The 16,165-nt window shown below is 47.6% G+C and overlaps 1 protein-coding gene across 1 annotated transcript in view; it reads right to left on the reverse strand.

The window, feature by feature from the left end:
- Positions 1 to 10,621, reverse strand: part of LOC137217902 (testis-specific Y-encoded protein 3-like) — a 43,111-nt gene extending 32,490 nt beyond the window's left edge. Inside the window, exons 1-5 of the mRNA XM_067724898.1 lie at positions 10,091 to 10,621; positions 9,407 to 9,484; positions 9,192 to 9,303; positions 8,949 to 9,094; positions 8,746 to 8,834 (exon numbers count right to left, since the gene is read on the reverse strand). Of these exons, the coding sequence (XP_067580999.1) occupies positions 8,746 to 8,834; positions 8,949 to 9,094; positions 9,192 to 9,303; positions 9,407 to 9,484; positions 10,091 to 10,621 (956 nt within the window). The remainder of the gene's footprint in view (positions 1 to 8,745; positions 8,835 to 8,948; positions 9,095 to 9,191; positions 9,304 to 9,406; positions 9,485 to 10,090) is intronic.
- Positions 10,622 to 16,165: the final 5,544 nt, after the last annotated feature.

Raw genomic sequence — 16,165 nt, forward strand, 5'->3', positions numbered from 1 at the left:
TATAAATAAAATATATTAGAGTTATTAAAATAAAAAATTAAAAATATTATTAAAATAAAAAAATTAAAAATAATAAAAAAGTAATACACGGAAAAAAAGAAGAGAGCAACCAAACCAATAAACAAATCCACCAATGATACCAAGGGCTAAAACTGTACTAGGATACACATAAAAATCATAAACTAGTAGTCGCATACAGCACACCCCAAGTCTACAGTTGCTCCCAAACTCCACCTCCTCAATTTGGGATGATTCGTTGTCTATTCAGGTATTCCACAGATGCAGGTACATCAAGTTGACTGTGGAGCTTTAATCCTCTGCTCCTGAGGCTTCGGGGAGAGACTTCCCTTTCTCTTCTTTGTTTGCACAGCTCCTGGGGTTCAGCTTTGGCCCTGCATCTGCATGTAGGTCGCTCTCTGGCGCCTGTTCTTCCCTCAGGCAGGACGGGGTTAAAGGAGCAGCTGATTCGGGGGCTCTGGCTCACTCAGGCCAGTGGGGAGAGGGAGGGGTACGGATGCGGGGCGAGCCTGCGGAGGCAGAGGCCGGCGTGACGTTGCACCAGCCTGAGGCGCGCCCCCTGTGCGTTCTCCCGGGGAAGTTGTCCCTGGATCCCGGCACCCTGGCAGTGACGGGCTGCACAGGCTCCCGGGAGGGGAGGTGTGGATCGTGACCTGTGCTCGCACACAGGCTTCTTGGTGGCGGCAGCAGCAGCCTTAGCGTCTCACGCCCGTCTCTGTCCTCACCGACAGCTGCGTCTCGCGCCCGTCTCTGAAGCTCGTTTCGGCGGTGCTCTGAATCCCCTCTCCTCGCGCACCCCGAAACAATGGTCTCTTGCCTCTTCGGCAGCTCCAGACTTTTCCCTGGACTCCCTCCCGGCTAGCTGTGGCGCACTAGCCCCGTTCAGGCTGTGTTCACGCAGCCAACCCCAGTCCTCTCCCTGGGACCTGCCCTCCGAAGCCCGAGCCTCAGTTCCCAGCCCCCGCCCGCCCCGGTGGCTGAGCAGGCAAGCGTCTCCGGCTGGTGAGTGCTGGTCTGCACCGATCCTCCGTGCGGGAATCTCTCCGCTTTGCCCTCTGCACCCCTATTACTGCCCTCTCCTTCATGGATCCGAAGCTTCTCCCCCGACACCCCCACCCCCACACCGCCCCCCCATATCCCCACCCACCCCCCACCCCCCATCCCCCGTCTCCACCAGTGAAGGGGCTTCCTAGCGTGTGGAAACTTTTCCTCCTTCACAGCTCCCTCCCCGTGACGCAGGTCCCGTCCCTATTCCTTTGTCTCTGTGTTTTCTTTTTTCTTTTGCCCTACCCAGGTACGTGGGGGGTTTCTTGCCTTTTGGGAGGTCTGAGGTCTTCTGCCAGCGTTCAGTAGGTGTTCTGTAGGAGTTGTTCCACGTGTAGATGTATTTCTGGTGTATCTGTGGGGAGGAAGGCGATCTCCACGTCTCACTGCTCCAGCATCTTGAAGGTCCTCCTACATTTGTTAGTCTCTTGCTAAAAGGCTGACTGGAGAGTTAGCTGGTCTCTATCTATCCTACTGCCCCTCTCCAAATACTCACTGTGCGCCCCTTTACAACCTATTGTAAAGGCTCTTATTAAGCTTTACTTTTTCAATGCAAAGAGTACCAACCAAACACTTGCTTATGCCAGTTTACCAGCCCCTGGCCTAACTGATCTGACTGCTGGTCATGCCGGCCTCTAGATACAGCTAAAGGACCTGAACTGTTCTCTGTTTCTGCCGATGTGAACATCTGGTGGACCAAGTATGGAAGGCAGATAAATGACAAGGTATGGCACCCATGTCTAAGAAAACATTGCTCTGTCCCTCCTTCTGGTGAGTTATTTGGGTCTTGCATAACCTACATGGAAGGGCAAGAACTTTCCCTTGCCCACATAAAGACCAACAGGTGAAAAGTTGTCCCTTTGCTTTGGAACAAACATGATACTCGGCCTTTCCCGAGTGACACTCGGGGACCAACAGTACATTCAGACTCTGTGGTTTGACCCCACAGGTGGCATCTTCAAATCCCTGGAAAAGATTGTAAGTGGCTCTAGCGCTACCATTCTTGGTACAAACGTCTGCCAAATCAACAAATGTTTTGGATGACTCGTAAGCCACCTCCGTACAACTTGGGGTACTACGGCTGCTCCCATGACTAAGCTGCCTACTACCATAAGCTATGTACGGGTGGACCACTATAAAAATCTGGACTCGCTTGGCCACAGAACCAAGCCTTAGTGCTGCCCAAACCAGACCACAGGCCTCCTGTACCAACTCTTTTGCAACCTGTCCTGCTCTCACAGATTGACAGGAGCACACGGGAGATGGAGGGTATGGATGCTAGCATTACCAATGGCAAAGGTCGTGGAATACTCCAGTTCCTGGAGATGCAGGTTCCGTTGTAACCTTGTCTGCAAACCACACTGGTCTTTTTATGTTGGGTGGCAGCAAAGTATATAAAGGGTGTCCACCTAACCGGTCAGGACAATGGGGACTTGGATACCTGGCTCCTTCTGTCACCAAATACTCCACCCTAAATGCAGCCAAATTACAAACCTGGGCTCCTTTGTTCATAAAACTGTGTCCCATAAAGGTGCCAGCAGGGAAGTCATAGACAATCCATTGGGTATCACAACTCCAACTTCTTTTCATTGTTCAGGATCTTATTCCCAAGCTATGGAGGTTATGAATTAGAACAGCCATCTTAACTCTCCATGGTAGTGGAACAAGAGTTCAGTTCCCCTATGCAAAGTGTGAAAATACTTCAGTCAGAAGTTAACAGCCTAGCATCAGTGGTGCTCCAAAATGGACTTGCTCTGGACATCCTGACTGCTCGGCGAGGATGAGCTTATGCAATCATCAGTGGAAAATGCTGCTTCTACGTAAATCAAATGGGAAAAATAGTCTCCAACTTACTAAAAGTGAAGGAAATGCTTTCGTCACATAAATGAAGCAAAGCCGTTTTATTGGACTGATGTCTTCCCGGGACTGGGGAACTGTTTCGGTAGGGTTTGGGGAAATGTACTTTGATTTGATTTGTTCTTTTCTGTTTTTCTTCATCCTCATTCTAACCTATGTTCTTTTCTCCCTTTGCAGATCTCTTAGCACTGAGCTACTCACCCAGTTTTGCTCTCCACGGCCATCACCTTAGCCTTTTCTTTGTGAAACATCAAGGGAAGTTGCAGAGGAGGGAATCCTTGGGGCTCAGAGCGGGCCGCCCAAGATATGCCTCACCGGCACGTTGATTATTTTGAACGGAGGCTACCAGGGAAACGGTCAGTGAGGGGAAATGATTGAAAACCACAACAAAAATACTCTGGCCCCCTGCCTTCCCCCAAAGTGCGAACTAAATCCATGTGACGGTATCCTCCCTATGGCAGGAGGCTAGAAAGCATCCTTGTCACCACAGTTAGGAAATTCAAGGCTAAGAAAGCTGGATAAACGAACGCTGACACTTCTTCATTAGGCTGCTTGCCCAAGCAAGCACAAGCCTCTTTGTTTTGTCGAATGTACAAAAATGTCTTTGTCCAAAACTAAATACATTCAGCGGGCTTTGGTCACTTCAGGCGGTCCCATTTCTGAGACCTCTGTGTACATGAATTAAATTGGTTTGTTTTTCCTGTTAATCTGTCTTGTGTCCACATAATTATTAGGAGAGCCAAAAGGACCTCAACAGGGGTAAAGGAGAAATTTGCCCGTCCCCGTGTTGCTAGACAAGGTCACACACATTCACTGGCTCAGAAAAGATTTGAGGAGACCCTAAGTTTTCACCTCTGGCTGATCTTTAGTCTCCAGGTGTACTGGGTGGGAAGACTTGGGAAAATGAAAATGGTGTATACGGTGATGAAGCTGTGCACCCAGCCCCAAGGTAATCTGCAGAGACCAGGAGAGTGGTTTTTGAAATTTGTGTTTCCTTGCTACCTCCCCAAACCCCCTGACCCAGCACCCCGGCGGTTTAAAAAAATAATAATCGGTTGTGTCCACCCACGCAGTGGAACAGAAACACCAGTGACTACACAGCACACGGCAAAGAAAGCCGTCTAACCAAAAATAGTTCGGCACAGTAACGGAAAGGATCAACTACAACCAGCAGCCACACATGAATACGAGGGAGAAAAACCTCCTCCCCATTTACTGCATTCCAAACTTCAAAATCTCCAGTTTTCAACACCACTTACAAGGCATGCAATGAAACAAGTGTGTATTTGCCCCATCACAGGTCAGATAAGCAAATTAATAGATACTGTGCATGAGGAAACCAAGTACTTTAACTCTGTAGGCAGACATTCAATCAAGAGTCATACCTACGCTCACCTGACAAAGGAAACGATGGAGCAAGAACTAAAAGAAACCAGGAGACCAAGGTCTAGCGAAATAGAGACTCTCAACAAAGAGACATTTAAAGCAGAAACAAATAGGAATAATGGGCTGAAAAACCACAGCATGTGAATCAAAACCTTCAGTAGAGACTTCAAAGGAAGGTTTGAGCAGGCAGAAGAATCACAAAACCTAAAGTCAGGTTAATTGAAATCATCCTGGCTGAGGAGCAGAAAGAGAACAAAAATAATGCAGAAAATGTAACAGCCTAGATTATTTGCCAGACTCCACTGAGCAATCCGAGGCTTACGTATTTGCAGTCCCAGGTGGAGACAGGAGAGAAAGGGGCAGGACAAGTATTTCAAGAAATCATGCCCCTCACACTCTTCAGGTATGGCAAAACTCATGAATCTACACATCACACTTTCCTTTACTCATACCTCTCTCTTCCTGAAGCCCTCACCTTCCTTCAGCACCACCTGATCCTCTGGGTGAGGTGCTTGGTCCACGAGTTTCTATTCGGTATGCCCGTATTTTGTTCATGCACCCCCTCTCCCTGGGTCATAGGAGGTCACCGAGGGCAAGGATTCTCTAACAACTTTTCTCTTCACAGGAAGACTAGCCCCAATTCCTATCGTTCGGGTGATGCTTCATTAAAACTCATGAAGAAATTGTGCCCACATAATGTCGGTTTAATGACCAACGCAAGAATAAAATGGGGAGGAATAAGAGTCATCTTCCTTCACTCCTGCACTAGTGTTTACAAAACACTAACAAGTCAACCCCAAACGTTCTCCTCCTGGAAGCTTCCCTGGCAAATGCATTCCCTCAATGTCCTCATCACCCTCTGGGGGCCGTAATTGATATTCTCACCTCCACAAGATATTCTTGTCTGTTGGTGATTTGCCACAAGGGCATGCCTATTCCTCTGTTTCCAAATGTGTGTCACTGCTAACTCCACCTGCAATAAAGCATTTCTTGTTGCTCACAAAGACAACGGAACTCACAAAAAAGTCCCAGTTCAAGGTGGTGGAAGCATTTGATGCAGGAATGGAGGAAAGGGTGGAACGCAGGCACAGACCAACTCAGAGACACAAACCTTAACAAATAAGTAAGTGAGTAACAGCAACCCAGAGCACGTGTATCGAAACAGGGACATGAACAGACTGCGACAGCTATGGCACTAGAGGCGTGCATATGGGCACAGGCATGGGTGGAAGATCAGAGAGACGAAGGCATGGGCAAAGCCAGAGGAAGGAACACCAACTCACGCTCAGAGTGAGAGATCATGGGCAAACACAACACGGACACACCATCTTCATTTCAGACAGAGGAAAACATGAACATGTCCAGAGACCAGGACACGCAAACGTGGCTCAGAGTGATTGAGCCAGAATGCTCATAGATTGATCAGTAATCTGCTGGGCCTCACATGCCCTGAAGTTCAACGGAAGAAAACCTCAGGCAACGTGTGCAACTGTGCATTCAATCTACTCGCACCTAGATATTAGGCCCCACGTGAAAAAGCCCTTAAGAGACCGGGTCACACCTACGTCTAAAGCTCTGTAGCCCAGGAGGAAACTCAGTAAGCTATAGCCTCTGGGGCACACATCATGCCAAGTCTCCAGAGAATGACAATCAAGTCAACCGTCCACAGTTTACGGTTCCGCTACCTGATCCATGAACGTCTGCCCAGCTTCACTCCAGGACAGGTCAGGCCTAAGCATAGCCTTGGTACCTAAGCACTGGCAGGAGATGTTAGGAGTTGGGGGAGCCTGTCCCAACCTTTGCTTTGGTGATTAAGTCCTTTGCAAGACCTTACTAAATGTTCTGGATGTGGATAAATATCCTGGAGTCCTTAGAACAAGCCCCGTCTGAGGTTGCCTAAGACCACGCACCAGTATGCTGTCCCACTCCCACTGCAGGGTTATCAGAGCATAGTTTATTTTTACCAGCACCAGGAAAGACAGGGACCAGCATGTGGAAGCCCCAAGGGTTCCTTGAGGTGTACAGTGCGAGAAGCTGAGAAGACCTGTTTCCACAGTGTCTGTGGGGTGGTTGTGGGGACAGCAGCGGGCAAAGGCCAAGCCTCGCCTTCTAGACCTTCGGATGTCTCCACTGTAGAAGGGGCATAGCTGGGATGTAGATGTTCAAATACAAAACCTGACACTGAGCAGGCGATCTAACTCAGTGCACTCTGAAGGGGACATCCGTGACTCCATGAACTTTGATTGTCAAACCCTCGTCCTGGAAAGAGCTGGGGCTTTTGGGAGAAGGCTCTTCTACCAAAAGTCGTTGAGCAAGAGCTCAACATGTGGGACGGAAATGGTACTGTCAATATGCCACCCTCAGGGACGCCTGTGCTGGAGCCGCTGTATCTGGGAAGAGAGAAGAACACTGGGGGGACAAACATTGAACATTCCCTGCTCCGTTTGTGGCAGAGTCTGTCCTTTGCCTGGTCCAGAGACAGACGTGCTTCTGGGAAGCAGCCAGCCACTTGGCAAGGAGCACCCGAAGTGCTCACCACTTCCTGGGTGAGCTCGGTATGCTCTAGGTCTTCCCATTGGCCTCAGGGGCACAGACTGCTGGCAAGGCCCCAGAAGAAGGACAGTGCCTTTGTGGTTGAAACACGGTGTGCCCAGCCATTCAGCGAGGATGGGACACCTCTACCAGACTGTTCATGAGAAAAATGTTTACTTTCTGGGGACCTGGCCTGAAGCGGGCCTTGGGCAGAGGGCTTAAGCCTGTCTGAAAATAGGGATATTAACCACTGTGCCGTCACGGGACAGAGAGCACACAGCTGGGTGGCCTGGCACTTGCCTGTTTAACATCCCCAACTCCCCACTCCCCCCACCTCTCCCCTCTCCCCGTGTGCCCTTTTGTACCCAAACTGAGTCCCCCGGAAAAAAGAACAGAGTTCACGTGAGCTCACTCAGATGTGAGGGACTCCGTTTTTGTTTGCTTAGCCGTTTCCCAGCAAACTTACCTTTTCCCCTGGTCACCTTTGCCAGAGCACACTAACATCCTCACTGCCTTCCACCCGTGTCTCCCTCACCTCCCCAGATGTCCTCCATACACCTTATACCCCCATGTCCTGAGATGTTGTCTGGAACCCTAGCCCTGAGGGGCTAATTGTCTCAGCAAAAGACCCTGTGTTCATATGCACTAGAAGGGCATCCGGTCCAACAGTGAATTAAATGCTAAGGCTTCCCCCCATTGTATCCCATTAAAGTGTCTGATGATATGCAACAGGGAGGATACATGGAGGACCACTATCCAACAAAATTAACTTCCAGCATTTCAATCTCAGGCCCTTGCTCACCAGGCCCTTTCCTTGAACTTCCGCATTTCCCTTGGAAAAATGACAGGCCCCAGTTAACCAGTCCTTCTCTTATTTCTCCTTCCTCCACAACCCCCATCCCACAGGCAGAACTGCATCCTCTGATGCAATCCCAAAGTATGATTTCCCCCCACCTCTACAACTCTCCATGGCCTGGTAATTCCCAGGCAGCAAACTGAGAAGCCTGCCTGGGGCTGATGTGTCTACCCTGAGCCCCTGCACAAACACCACACAAACACATACAATTGACGCTGCTTATTTATCTTCCGGTTTTATTCCAGGTTTACTGGTGTCTCCCTCTCTGTACATCTCACCACCAGACCTCTCTTCGTTTCTTCGTGTGCACGACAACCACGTTGACCGTTCGCCTTCACCCAAAGCAGCTTCTTAGGTCAAGGGTGATGCTCCATCACACGCATCTCAAGATCGGGAGTGCCTTTGAAAACACACACAGGCACACACATAATAACCCAACCTCTCTGAACGATGCTAAAGACCGCTTTAACTTTTTAAGGCCCTGCCCAGGAGACAGAGTCACATCCCCTGTGATCTCTTACATTTCCTCCAACCGCATATTAGAAACTTTTCTTCACGATCGACGCAAAACGGCCACTGTTCTCACAATAGCCATGGCAGGTGAAGGAGATGCATAAGAAAAGTAAAAGATGACGGTGATGATCAAAACAGAAAAAAATGATGGGACAGCGGGGTAAGGCTTTGCACAAAGGGGACTCACACACCTTTGTGGAAACGGGGTGGTGGGGGAAACCTGAGGCAAGCCCAAAGGCAAGCCCAAATTTAAGGGGGCGGTACAGGAGGCCTGAGCGTGGGGCTGATGGCCATGGAATGACAGTTCAGAGACGTGCACCTTTGAATCTCAGTGACTTTGACTCTCATGCTGCTTCACTCGCCTAAAGCTTCCCTAGTCAGAACCAGTCCTGCACTGCAGTTTTCCAGACGTGCTGTCGCACCCTGACGCCCTCACGCCCTGGTGTCACTGTATGCCTCTGAGCCTCAACTCCTCCATGAGTGAAATAAACGACCCAGCTTACTCATTTCAGCGCCCAGCCCCTGGGCTCCTTACCCACCTGTCCTCCTCTCGGTGACCTGTCCCGGTGGGGCCTTTCTCCCTCGGGTAGTAGCGCAGGGGATTGGGCCACAGGTCCTCGCCGATGATCTGGTAGGGGAAAGGGGCCCGGTCGGGACAGGCCAGGCCAGGCCAGGCCCACACCCCTCCCCCCGACCAGCCGAACAACATCGCCATTGCTGAGGAGGCCCAGAGGCACCCCACCTCAGCAATCCTGCTAGATCCTACACAGCTGTGGTCAGAGAACCAGTTGAAGAAGTTAAGGCTGCTGTTGCTGTGCCTGCGGCTATACACCTCCTTTTCAAAATGACGGTGCCACTGAATTGGAGCGAGACGAAATGCCCTATATCCTGTGGGAAAAGGAGCGTGGGACAAGGGCCTAAATCACGTTTCAAGTTCACCTCACCCCATCTGCCCTCCCCCACGATCCAGGGAGCTGTCTCTTACTAGTGGCCTCAATGAGATACTCCTTAACAACCACCTCATTCTGGAAAAAGGGGTTCTTCCGGAAAAACAACATGATCTTGCGGTAATCACTGGGATCTGCGAGCTCCTCCACCTGCCGGGACAAAGTGGAGGCGGAGGGTGAAATCTCTCTCCAGCAGACCTGCTCTTTCCTGCTTTCCGGGATAAATCATTTCCCCTCTCCTCCCCAGCCTGACCTTCAAGTTGGTCATGTAGCTAAGCATGTCTTTATCTTGGGTGCTAATCATGGCCGACATCCGGGGGTGGTTCACAAACTGCTTTACGTCAAGGAGCCTCTAGATGCCGGAGGTGAAAGGGCTGGGAGAACAGAGCGAGCCTGGACAGCGGCCTGGGAGTGTCTGATCTCAAGGACCCACTAGCATCTAGTCCTATTCCTTCAATACAGACTGCATGAAGGAACAATGAGCCCCTCGGGGTGTGCATATCTGTGCACTAAAACAGGGAGCCTCCGATTCTGAGAGGGAGGCCCTGATCTCCATCTGGACAGAACAAGCTTACTTCCGCACAGCAAACACTCCTGGCTCTAACTAGGATGCGCTTTCATAACTCCCCACTCTCACCTCCGTTTCCCTGATGGTTATTCCAAGAAGAACCTGTGCACAAGACAACTCTTTTGTCTCAAGAGGCCCTGGTACTAATGACGATACCTTTTTGGACCTCTGCAACTAAAGCCCTAGTCTTATTTCCTGCTATGCAGAAAATCAGCATGCCCCCACAATTTCAGGATCACATTTCCCTGAGTGTGCCCACAATGCACAATCCAACGGATACATTTTGGTACCCAAACGGCCCGCTATGTTAGGTCCCCCTTGCACTAGCCCGGCCACAACGTGGTCTCTCAAATACAAAATTAAGGATACAACTTTGACCCAGAAGCCAGGGATGCTCTGGATGATGGTGCTTCTGTGTTCCAGATAAGGCTTCCGCCTCCGAAGTGTTGTGACCTTGAGACGAAAGAGTTGTCGGCTGCACTCCGCATTCACAGGCTCCAGCTGTAACTGCAAGACCTTCAACGCCTCCAGCGCCTCCAGCGAGGCGCTCTTCGGGGACGGCCCTGGCTCTTCCTGCCCCTGCTCCTGAGGCTTCTCCTCCTGCTCTTCCGCCACCACCCGCTGCTGCTGCTGCTTCTCCGCCACCACCTCCACCTCTTCCATCATGTCCTCCACAGGCTGCCAAAACACCTCCATGATCCGCGCCACCTCTCCCTCCAACAGGGCCGCGCATTGCCGCACCACCACCCCGATAAAGATGGCGGCCTCCTCGCCCCACCCATCAGCTAGGGCCAGCACCCTACCCACCTCCCGCACCACAGCTGGCGACCCGCGGGCCCCTGCTTCCTGAGGACCCCCTCCCACACCTAGGACGACCCCGGGTCCCGCCTCACTGCCCATGCGGACCTGGCTCGGAGCTGGGGCAGCGGCGAAGGTGCGGCAGTTGGAAGCTCAGCACGTGGGGCGAGCACCACGCACTCCCAGCAACTACAATCACGCTTCGCTGCGGGCTGAACCGTTCCCAGGAGCCTCTGCGGTGAAGAGAGCTGAAACGCATGCGCAGGAGCATTGGCCACCAGGCATGTGTGTCCAGGTGGCAGGAAGCAGCTCCAAGCCGCGCCCAGGCCGCTCGGCCCCCATCACGACCAATCAGGGCGAGGACAGTGGGCGTCACCCTCGGCTGCCTCGCCCCTCGCCCTGTGGAAAGAGGCCGGTCTCCGGGATTGCCGGGTCCGCCAAAACACCCCTTCCGTCCCCCGGACTTAGTAGCCCAGGTTCCACAAGGAGCTCGCCTCCAGGGAGGCCTCCGGCCTTGCGTCTGGGGTGCCTGGGTGCCCTGTGATACCTATGTGGCCTGTGCCAGTTGGAGCCAGGTGTTCCCGCTCCAAAATCAGGAAATCAGAATCCGGTTTGCCTAGGGACCTTTAACCACTGGGAGCTCTCAGAAAATGTACAAGGAAATGCATGGTGGCCGAAGTTGCTGGATACTTTTCTTCCAGGGGACAGAGAGCCCGAAGCTCTGTGGCATGAGCGGGGAGTGTCCGGCAAACCCAGCTCTTTGCTCGACTTGAATTCCTTTGCTCAAGAGCAGAAAAGCCACGCAGTGAAGAGCTCCGTCTGAGTGTCTGTCTCCCCTCTGACCGTAAAAGCATCATGTTGTATCCAAGTTTCCACCTTATCAGGTTGGTTCCAGGGCTTGACTATTTTCCTTTGTGGACTGTATCCAGTGGTGGGATGTTTTGATTACTGGCTCTGTCCACAGTGTGACTGTCTCCATTTGAGTCTGGAACCAGTGTTTGACATTTTCAGCTTCAAACTGAGTCCAGGATCTGGCTAGATCACCTTCAGATTGGGCCCAGGAGTGGGCTGTTTCAAATTCTGTCTCGATCCAAGGTTTGCACGTATCCATCCATTTGAGTATTCAACCAAGGTCTGACTCTATCAGATTCAGGCTCAGACCAAGAAATGATTGTCGGAGATTCAGGTTGGCTCCAGGTTCTGATTTTATCAGTTTGTGTTTGCAACCAAAGTCTGACAGCATCAGCTTCATGCCTAGTCCATGCTGTGACTGTATTAACTTTAGACTGTGTCATGAGTCTGAATGTAGATGATTCAGGCTTTGTCCATTGTTTGATACTACCAGCTTCAGACTGAATCCATGGTCTAACCACGTCAACTTCAGGCTGAGTCCAAGAGTGGATGTTTTAAAGTCTGCCTGGGTCCTCTCTCCCATTTGATCAGGTTTTGTCCAGAACCAAGATCTGACTGTACCAGCTTCAGGATGGTTCCAGGGTCTGATTGTTTCAGTTTCAGTGTGGGTCCAATATTTGATTGCATCTGCTTCTGGCTGAATCCAATGTCTATCTTTACCTTCTTCAGTCTGAGTTCTGGGTCTGGCAATTTGGAATTTAGTCTGAATCCAGGGTCTGCTTCCTTTAGTCTGTAACCATGGTTTGGTTGTATCGGCTTTTAATTGAGTCAAAGGTCTTGCTGATTGCGTTCCTGACTGGGTCCAAGTTTGGACAATGTCGGCTTCAGGCTGAGGCCACGGTCTGATTGTACCAACTTTAGAGTGGATTAAAGGATCATTTACCTTAGTAACTGTATGAACCAAAAGCCATGTTGTATCTTTAGGGTGCATCTGGGGTTTGACTATACAGTGTCATGTTTATTCAATGGACTCCTTCTACCCACTTGACTTAAGGATCTGATCGTCCTTGTCTTATACTGGGCCAAAGATGTAATTGTATTGACTGCAGATGGAGCTCAAGTAAAGTTCCTATTAAGAGTTGATGCAGTCCAAAATTGAGTTGACTTAGATTCAGGGAGAAGCCTGTATTCTTCTGTCTTTTGTATAGGTCCTTGGGATCTAACTATATTTAAGACAGGCTGAAACCAGGGTTCCAAGGTATCGGTTACCATAGGATATTGGGATCTCTCTTCATATAGTATGGAATGAGCCCAGAATCCAATTTTATTAACAATTAAAGGGACCCATGGTTGCAAGTTATAAGTTACTGGTTTAACAACAGCATCAACTCTATCAGCTACATGATGTATTTGGGTTCTAACACTCTCCTCACTAGATTGAATTTGCATAACTATTCCTGTTTTATCAGGCACAAAATGGGTCCAAGGTCCAACACCAGGTGTAATTTCTAGCCAGGGTCTAGCTAGAAGTTGACCATGGAAAGGAGCCTTACTAGACTGAACTTGAGACTGAACAGTATTAATCTCAGAATGAACTTTTGATCCATCTATGTCACTTGAAAACAGAACATGTGATCCACCAGCATTACCTAACGGTGGAGTATGAAGCCCAGTTATACCACCTAAAGGTTTAACCCAGGATCTTAGTGAATCTGTCATAGTTTGATACTTATATTTCATTGCGTCTCTGTGAGGAAGGTTCCAGGGTGTAGGTATATCAGGTGTTGGAGTGTTCTGAGGTCCAGACAGAACAGAAGGATCAGAAATATCAGCCACTGGGGTACTCCAGGGCATAGCTGTATGAGAAGGATCCCATGATGTGGCAAGAGGAGAGGTCCAAGATTGTACCATTGGGAATGTGCTAGCGGAGGAGAGCTGACTGCTTTGAAGGCGTAACTGTGTGCTGCCAGGAAATGAGTCTCCATTATTTGACCCAAAAAATAGTGGAGGAGGATTTCAGCGCTGTCTGTTCGGTGGGAAAGTACCTAATCTTCTCCTCCATGACTGTTCAGAGAATCCATGGGAGGTCAAAATGGTAGAGGCCCTGTTCAGGCTAAGCCTGTCTTGTATACCACGTCCTACCCCAGGAGAAAAACTGCAGGGTAGAGAAAAAATAGGATCCAGTGGCTTCTGGGGTGCCTTGATTAGCCATCTCATCCAAGATAGGCAGGGGGCTGTCTTGGTCACAAGAACTGGGTCATAACAGGCCACTGAGGACTCACTGACCAGGCCTACCAGTTCCCAGTGGTTGCCAAAGTGACAGAGAACAGGACTACCCTGCTGTATCTGAATAAGGCAACAAAGATAACCCATATATATATGAGATAGATAGGCATATATTAAATACATAAGAAACATATCCACATTACATATAGGTATATAATATAAGTGAATTATAAGATACATATTTATACATTATGTATATGCCTAACATTGTTTATAAGGACATTAAAATATATAAGGTTTATCTTTTTTTCTACCACATATAAATTCCAAATGACATGACAAACAAGTGCCTACTTCAAGGAGGTCCATTAAACCACTTAGGTACAAATAACCATAACGCTGATTAAAAGAGGAAAATAGTAGGGGGAATTTAGAGAACATTATAAAACGTAAACTACATATTCAGCAACTTTATTTGGATGTCACTTATTATCCCCTTAGCTGGGTATTTCTAGGCAGACTACCTCTACTGCTTTTAGTCTGGTTCAAGCCATCATTCCTGCTTCCTTCTCACCCATCCTTATCCCAGCATTTGTTCTCATCCAAGCAGGCAGAATGACACTCAGAGTAAAGGCCAAGGGCTTTATGTTGTTACCCCCTGATCTCAACGCTTAACGTTTTTCCTTTGTTCATTTTGCTACAATGCAAGCATCGTAACCTCCTGTTCTTTCCATAGTTTCAAAGATTATTTTTAGTAAGTTCTCTACTTCTCAATGAAAATATTCCAGCTTTATTTTATTTTATTTTTCTTTTTTTAAAAACATCTTTATTGGAGTATAATTGCTTTATAGTGGTGTGTTAGTTTCTGATGTTTAACAAAGTGAATCAGCTATACATATACATATATCTCCATATCCCCTCCCTCTTATGTATCCCTCCCACCCTCCCTATCCGACCTCTCTAGGTGGTCACTAAGTACCATCCAGCTTTCTTTTTGATCTGAAGAATAAATATCTCTATGCATCTTCTTTTACATAGTGATGATATATGTTTACATATATCTATATGATTATGTAACCCTCATAAAGATTACATCTGTGAATTGCAGTGGAAAAAACTTTCTTTTTTTTAAATTAAATTTAATTTATTTTTTATACAGCAGGTTCTTATTAGTTATCTATTTTACATTAAACTTTTATGTATCGTTTAACATGACATCTACCCTCTTAAATTTTTAACTGTATTGTATAAGATTTGTCAATCTGTATACAGCATGTTGTACAGCATATATACAGAATTTATTCATCTTGCATAAATGAAAGTCTACATATATTTCATAGAATTTTACACACATTTTTATATGTCCCCCCAAAGGTAACTGCCCTTATAATACAGTAAGTACCCAGCAGTCTTCTGGATGACTCCAGATGCAAAAATTGTTACTTTCAGTTGGGTGGGTATGTTGATGGTGGCAGAATGAGAGGTCCACCAGCTTAACTGACAACTTCTTGATACTGTTCCCAGAGTTACCGTGGTCTGAAGGAACAGATATAGGAAGGATTGTGAGATATGGGTTATTATGTCTCTTACGTATTTTATACCATAGCTTCCTAAGATTTTTACAGTATATCTTTCAATTTTTTTAATTACATAAAATTCCTGAAATACCCTCACTTCTTTGCTTCTGTCTCATCTCATATACACTTATGTTATACACACTTGGAATTTGTAGCTGTTCCCAAATCCTTGCTAAACAGAATAATAGAACACAGAATAATTGTAACCATTGATAGTTACTTTACTTCCTTAAGGACTCAGTTGTTTCTCCCTGTAAAGTGGAGTAATATGGATTTAATTATTAATAGTTTTTAAACTTTCCATTTTATTTTCTGCTTCATTTGCTTTTTTATATTAATTTCTAAACTACATTTATGATACAACAGACCATAACTTTTGTGGCTTACTCTGATATTGGTATACCCCGCAGTGTCTGTATGAGCAGTTATAACAGCTCTTCCAGAAGATGTTATAAGTGTGAGAAAGCAGTATTTCTTCCCTCCTGATAGGGTATCGCAGGATGACCACCCCTGTGTCTCCTTTGACTTGATCTTTTCCAGTCTATAGCCATGTAAGATACCTTCTTGGTCCGTGACTCCTGAAATGTCAGAGTTTAAATGTTTCCTAAGGGAAAAGAAAAATAAAGAACATAATAAAATTAGAGTGAGAAAAACATCCATTTAAGCCAAAATGTCTGCCAGTATAAGGTCTTTTACTTACTTAGCAATATAATCCAACAAATTTCTACTTTATATCCCTGTAAACTGAAGTTCTACATTACACACTGAATACAATTTGAGTTTTAGAACTTCAAGCTTCCTTTTTAATATATTTTCCAAAGAAGATAAAAGTCCTTTTAATGCATCAAAATCCAAAGCCAATATAGTTAATTGTAATGAAGCAAATATAAAAAATAAACACAACTGTGATTCCCTTATGGCTCTAGGTATACCTAAAGTTTAGTCAGACAGCTGGCTATGGAGAGGATCCACCACCGACTCATGAATAATA

The sequence above is a fragment of the Pseudorca crassidens genome, chromosome Y (assembly GCF_039906515.1).
Source record: "Pseudorca crassidens isolate mPseCra1 chromosome Y, mPseCra1.hap1, whole genome shotgun sequence".
Lineage (NCBI taxonomy): Eukaryota > Metazoa > Chordata > Mammalia > Artiodactyla > Delphinidae > Pseudorca > Pseudorca crassidens.